Raw genomic sequence first — 7,500 nt, 5'->3', positions numbered from 1 at the left:
GGCATGCACGTCATCAGACGGATGTGCTAGCGTGATGAATGTGACTGGGATGATCTTTTGTAATTTTGGATTTAGGCGTTTGGAAATAGAAACCGGGTCGAGTGATTATCTGGTATCTGTGACGCATGAGCTTTACCACGTCACAGTGTTATTTCTCTTCGTTTCAATAAAAGGGAACAGGATCCTGAAAATGCTTTTTTTTTGCTTTGGGGTGAAAGAAGTAATCCCAGTACTAAAATAGGAGGAATGATTTGTTTTCATACAGTGATAAATGGAAATTTATGATTGATCCTCGCAATCTCTTTTTCAGACAACAGGATAGTACATCTTGACTGTTGCCATCACTGCGCGGTGGGACAAAACAACTGCCCCACACAACTGAAGTAAACATCTTTCAGAAACATCACAACACTATAATGGTAAAATGATGCATTTTGTCTTCTGCGTCACTGTGTCATTTTGACAAACAACCTTTACAAAAGTAAATGGGTCCTCTCTTTTAACCCTCTGGAGTCTAAGCTCCCGCCGGCTGGATTTTTTAAAGACTTCTCCAAAAACACATCTATAACTTGGTGTTTTTGTCATTCAAACATGTGAGTGATACCATAAGTGATACCATTACAAACCTTGAAAGTGACAGGGGGTGGGGGCCATCAGAGGTGCTACACGAATATCTAATTAGTATTCAACTAACAGAGAAACTGGCTTGACTTACAATTACTTTTTCACACTTTGTATGAAAGCAAGAAAGGAGTTCTAAATACTCTTTCTACTTTTATGTAGTCAGCACTATAAAACCTGTGTTTTGTACAGTTGTGTTAACACTCAATTTAAATAGAACTCATTTGTATTACATTCACTTTACTCTCATAATATTTTTGTTAGGCTTTCCAGAATACAACCATATGTTCCACTTTTGCATAGATGTTTACAGTTAGTTGAAATACTTGAAAATGTCAAGCTGTTGCAAACTGCCTCAAAGTCTCTGAAAGGCCTTAGACTCCAGAGGGTTAAAGACCCACTTTCTTAAAATGCAATAATGCTGCAGTATCCAATGTTATTCAATGTTAGCAACTGGAATTCTTCTTGGACAATCTTGGACAAGAACTCCAGTTGTTCTTACTGTATCTGAACTTAGATACATGATTAAGCAACGTGTGTGTGTGTGTGTGTGTGTGTGTGTGTGTCCTCACCTCCTCATCCAGGTTGCTGTTCTGCTGTATGACCCGTATCCATGACAGCATGTCCTCTCTGTCCTCTGCCTGGAACAGGTATTCGCAGTCTGACGTGGTCAGCCGCAGCACGTTCTTGCGCTTCGTTTCGCTGTAGGAGATGTCAATCAGGCAGGCCTTGATGCTGATTGGCAGAGGGTCCTCCTCCGTCTGGTGAGTGGCGTTGGCATGGCCCTCCCTCTTGTCCTTATATAGGCAGAGGGTGTGGCCTCGGAGCACGGCGTGCATCTGCTTCCATGGACGCATGCCGCCACCCATACGCTACGAATGGAGACAGATTACATAGATATAATATTACATTTATGCTACGAATAGAGACAGATTACATAGATATAATATTACATTTCTAAGGAAGTATCACCCATACATTACAGGAATAGATATTACATTAAATTACAATTAGCCAACAATTCCCCGCACAGTGACTTTACAAGAGGGGGCATACAGTACATACACAGCAACAGCCCATAAGTTAAGTTCACAGTGTAGCAATACATAAACAATCAAAGCAATGTAGAATACAGATGGGAAAACACAGTCATGACCTTGTATAGATTACAAATATGCACCACAATGCCTAATACAAATATGCACCACAATGCCTAATACAGTACAAGGCTCCTTGGGCTTCTCATGCTGACGTACTGTAACCGGTTGTACGTTGTCGATGTGTGTGTGTATGAATGAAGGGTATGTGGTTGTGTGTATGTGTGTGTGTGTGTGTGTGTGTGTGTGTGTGTGTGTGTGTGTGTGTGTGTGTGTGTGTGTGTGTGTGTGTGTGTGTGTGTGTGTGTGTGTGTGTGTGTGTGTGTGTGTGTGTGTGTGTGTGTGTGGTTGTGTGTGTGTGTGTGTGTGTGTGTGTGTGTGTGTGGGTGTGTGTGTGTGTGGTTGTGTGTGTGGTTGTGTGTGTGTGTGTGTGTGTGTGTGTGTGTGTGTGTGTGTGTGTGTGTGTGTGTGAGAGAGAGAGAGAGCTACAGCTGATAATCATGCAGCAGATGTAAGTGACCTCCGGCCCTCTCCTCTCCTCTCCTCCCCAGCTGTCAACTCATCTGTCTGGGAGTGTCTGACCTCTGGGCTGGGTCATGGTCACACACACACACACACACACACACACAAACACACACACACACACGCACACACACACACACACACACACACACACACACACACACACACACACACACACACACACACACACACACACACACACACACACACACGCACGCACACACACACACACACACACACGCACACGCACACACATTCCCACATGTTGTAGATACTCCTTCCTTATCCCATATGGAAACGCATGCATGCAGGCACGCACGCACGCAAGCACACAAACACACACATGGGTCACATGTTCACCTGGGTCATTAGGAATGTAAATCTGACAGGCATGGCAAAGTAAACATCACCAGGGGCTGATAACACAGCACAGCACAGCACAGCACAGCACAGCACAGCACAGCACAGCACAGCACAGCACAGCACAGCACAGCACAGCACAGCACAGCACAGCACAGCTCTCTGGGTCAGCAGCTAGAGTACTGTTACAGCTATAGCTTGGCCGCAGAGAAAACAAACAACAACGCTTCACCCCTTAAGACACGGCATTATAATGAGCTGTTACCAGAATGGCACCGTGCACCGTCATAGTAATCTAGTACTAATAGTACTGTACTGTAGTAGTTTACTTTCAATGTCTATTACAGCATGACACAGGAGGTACGTTACACAGGAGGTACGGTGTGCATTAAGGGGCTACGCACATCTGGAAATGCAGCACACTGACATGGCCTTTGGGACTGTGTGTACAGTACAGTAGGTGGGTCTCTGTGAGTGTATGTGTGTGTGTGTGTGTGTGTGTGTGTGTGTGTGTGTGTGTGTGTGTGTGTGTGTGTGTGTGTGTGTGTGTGCGTGCGAGAGAGAGAGAGAGAGAGAGAGAGAGAGAGAGAGAGAGAGAGAGAGAGAGAGAGAGAAAGAGGTCTATGTTTGTGTGTGTTGTGCCTGCATGTGTGCATGTGTGCATGTGTTCATGAGTGTGCGCACGTGTGTGTGTGTGTGTGAGTGTGTGTGTGTGTGTGTGTGTGTGTGTGTGTGTGTGTGTGTGTGTGTATGTGTGTATGTGGGTGTGTCCGCAAGTGTGTGTGTTTGTGTGTGTGTGTGTGTGTTGTATATAGTGTACCTTGCCCTTGTCTGCGTTGAGCTGTCTAAAGTAGAGCGGGCCCTCTTTGGTGGCGTCGCTGAAGACGTCTGAGGAGGAGTCTCGTCTGAAGGAGCCCGAGTCTTCAGAGGACCTGTCCACCGCCTAGACCACAGCAGAGACACCAGCCGAGAGAGAGAGATAACACACTGTCAGATATGGAAGAAGGGCACGAGCACATGCACGCTTGCACACACGCGTCGCGCACACACATACACTTGCATAGTGTAGTCATGGAAACATAGTGAAAGCGTGAAAGTGAAAGTGAAAAGTGAAAAGTGAAAGCCCATTGGGAAACTCCAACTCCCATTGTCATTGTGACACAGCACTCCACAGCACACAAGTGAACACTGCACACTGCACACAACGAAATTGCATTTATGCCTCACCCGTGCAAGGGGGCAACCCTCAGTGGCGCCCCATGGGGAGCAGTGCGGTGGGACGGTACCATGCTCAGGGTACCTCAGTCATGGAGGAGGATGGGGGAGAGCACTGGTTGATTACTCCCCCCACCAACCTGGCGGGTCGGGAGTCGAACCGGCAACCTCTGGGATGCAAGTCTGACGCCCTAACCGCTCACCCATGACTGCCATAGACATATATAGGCAACATAGACATATATAGACAGAACATTCACACACACACGTCTACCCACATATACAGTACAACACGTTCTCACATATGTAGTACAGTACACAGTCTACCCATAGACACAAACGCACACACACACCCACCCACACACACAAGCACACACACACGCACACGTCACGCACACACACTGCCAACCAGCCATTCATCCGAAACCTCACTCAAGACTGGAGGACAGCCAACCTGTTTACAAAAACATAGGCAACCCCTTCCTCCCACACACACACACGCACGCACGCACGCACGCACGCACGCACACACACACACACACACAGTCACGGCGGTAATTTAATTGTGCCTGCATTGCAAATACCGACGGGACAAAAGGGGAAGACAAACACGCTGAATCCAATTAAATTGTTGTTTCTTTTGATTTAGGGGTAAACCACAGGAGAAGTATGTCCTCTTGCCCAGAAATAACGGGTCACACTGACTGAAGACTGGAAACTAGGGGTTTTAGAGAACATTTCCTCTCCCCGCTCTTCAGTCATTCATGCCTTGCTCTTGTAGAAATCTTCTAAGAACTGTTCCGAACACCAACTACCCCCCCACCCCACACACACAAACGCACACGCAGACACACACACATACACAAAGCTGACCCTCACTCCAGCTTCAGGACACACATCCTAGAGAACACACACATTTATGGCTCCTTGCATTCTTTTCTCATGCTGCTCTCTCTGTGTAATAATCTCATCCAGCCTGAGCTTTAACGCGTCCCCATCAGCGAGCCCTATCTGACGCCTTTCGTAAAGTCTTCACGAAAATAATATATAAATTTTCGTGGTGCATTCACGTTATTGCCCGCCTTTCGTAAAGTCTTCACGAAAATAATAGATTAATTTTCACGCTGCCTATTCACTTGAATTGCCCCACTGATGCTATGGTTATCCAAACGTCTGCAGGGGCGGGGAGGGGGTGCTGACAGAACACTGCTGATACACTCGGGACTCACTAATTCGACGCCCTTTCGGTACTTACACCTTATGTCCCCTAAACCTAAACCTAAACCTAAACCTAAACTAAACCTAACCTTAACCCTACTTAACCCTAACCCTAACCTTAACCCTAACCTTAACCCTAACCTTGACCCTAAACCTAACCCTAAATTGCTTGTTTGAAATGTTTGATTACCATGTGACAGTAGGCTACCGAAAGGGCATCAAACTAGTGGGTCGCTAGGCAACAGTCGGGCAATTCAAGTGAATAGGCAGCGTGAAAATTAATCTATTATTTTCGTGAAGACTTTACGAAAGGCGGGCAATAACGTGAATGCACCATTAAAATTAATATATTTTTTTCGTGAAGTGAATACTTCACGAAATGAGTGAGATACGGTTGCATCAGCTTTCACAATCCATATATTTCCCGGACCCACCGCAGATAGAAAAGACACCCCTCTTACTAGACCCTTTTACTAAACCTTGACCCTAAGGAGACTATCTGAGGCATGCTGTGATAGTCATTCAAAGGTTAATTAACATAGTACACTGGGCCCTTAGTAATGCACAACGACTCTGTCATTGCTAACGCCAAAAAGACCAATGCTCCCCAATGCCCCCCAATGGAAACTGAGCGCTGCCCCGTCTCAGTTGTATCATTCTCAATGCCCCCTGAGGCGCTGTAGAGCGCCTGTTGAGAAACACTACTCGACCCTGATACTAAACCTTGGTCCTAAGGAGATGTACTAAGGATTTCATGAAAAGAATCCATTTTTATTTTCTTTCTTCCTTCCAGACATCCCTTCTTCTCCTCCCTCGCCTTCTCTTTTGCAATCGTTCCTTTACTTCTTTCCCGACATCTCTACTGACCTCTCTCAGTCACTGTTTCTCTCCCCCCCATTCTCTCTCTCTCTCTCTCTCTCTCTCTCTCTCTCTCTCTCTCTCTCTCTCTCTCTCTCTCTCTCTCTCTCTCTCTCTCTCTCTCTTTTCTTTTTCCCCTTACTGACATCCCTACACTCCTCCCTTCTTCTCTGTCCTTCCCTTTCACTCTCTTTCTCTTGCGCAATCGTTTCTATTCCCGGCTAGGTGGTTATTTCCTTGTCTGTGTGGTGTGTCAGCTGTGTGAGGTCTGTGTGTGGCCCTGTGTGTGTTATGGGAATGGGAGGCAGTGTTGCCAGATTGGGCGGTTGCCGGCCCAATTGGGCTGCTTGGGATGGCCGTCTGCGGGTAAAAACAGGAAAAATAAGCCATTTGGCTGATTTTTCAGCAATTTTGTGCCCATAGAAACCAATGCAATTTGTTGAAATTGGGCAGAATTTAGCGCATTTTGGCTGTTTTTGAGAACCTTTTGGGCAGGTTTTGATCAGAAAAATCTGGCAACACTGCTGGGAGGGCTGGCTGTCAGTGTGCCGTGCTGCAAGTCAATCATTGAGCGCGCTCCAGGATAATGGCCACTTGGAGAAGAGAGCCGCCCCGCTGCCAATTTAAATGGCTCTTTTGACACACACGCACGCATGTACACGTGCATGTACACGCACTTATGCACACACACACACTATTACACACACAGACACAGACACACAAACACACAGAAACAAACACACACACACACAAACACACAGACAGACAGACAGACAGACAGACAGACACACACACAACCCCTCCCCCCCCCATACACACACACACACACACAGACACAGACACAGTTAGGCCACACACTGAAAAGATAGCAAATATTTGTGTTTATGTGTGTGTGATGGCACTTACCTTCTTTAATCCTCTGAGACCCACAAGGTTCTTCAAACCCCTCCTGAGGAACGAAGACAGAATATGTTGTAAAACCTCAAAGGTCTCAAAATTATGATCACAGCACTGCTGCACAATAAGATCTAAATGTACATCTTAGCCTCACCATTCACACTATTCCAGCAGTGGAACCATATAATAGAAAATAACCATATAATTGACAAGACATTACTACCATAGCACTACACTATTACGATATTACACATCTTTAGTAATGCATTACGACTTGGCCATTGCCCTTCTGCTGACAGGGAATTTACGACAGGGGCATGTCTTAAGAGTTTAACAGTGTCAGTCAGACAGGGAAGTCTAGGTAAATTGCTAACACATAACAACCAATAGTAGACTTTTAAAAGCCTCTAATGTTGTGCTGTTTGTCTAATTATTTACAATCCATGTAGGTTAATCATTGAACTGTGTATCGCTATGAAAAGAATTTATGTCAGACGAAAGTGCTTGTTATCATCCGTCAAGTAAAAGTGTTTCTTCCTTGGTGTACATGAAATTTTGAACACACACAGACGCACAGACACACACACAGACACAGACACACACAGACACACACGCAGACACACACAGACGCGCAGACACGCAGACACGCAGACACACACACACACACACACACACACACACACACACACACACACACACACACACACACACA

The 7,500-nt window shown here is 45.9% G+C and overlaps 1 protein-coding gene across 7 annotated transcripts in view; it reads right to left on the bottom strand.

The window, feature by feature from the left end:
- LOC134455703 (rho GTPase-activating protein 21-like) overlaps positions 1–7,500 on the bottom strand; it is a 162,375-nt gene that overhangs the window by 16,544 nt on the left and 138,331 nt on the right. For all 7 annotated transcript variants that reach the window (XM_063206941.1, XM_063206938.1, XM_063206939.1 and 4 more), the window contains 3 exons: positions 6,798–6,840; positions 3,421–3,543; positions 1,194–1,493 (listed from right to left, as the gene is read on the bottom strand). In XM_063206941.1, the coding sequence (XP_063063011.1) occupies positions 1,194–1,493; positions 3,421–3,543; positions 6,798–6,840 (466 nt within the window). The remainder of the gene's footprint in view (positions 1–1,193; positions 1,494–3,420; positions 3,544–6,797; positions 6,841–7,500) is intronic.

Source organism: Engraulis encrasicolus, chromosome 9 (genome assembly GCF_034702125.1).
Source record: "Engraulis encrasicolus isolate BLACKSEA-1 chromosome 9, IST_EnEncr_1.0, whole genome shotgun sequence".
Lineage (NCBI taxonomy): Eukaryota > Metazoa > Chordata > Actinopteri > Clupeiformes > Engraulidae > Engraulis > Engraulis encrasicolus.
Note: the sequence above shows the minus strand (reverse complement) of the source record. Positions and strands in the feature narration are given on the sequence as shown.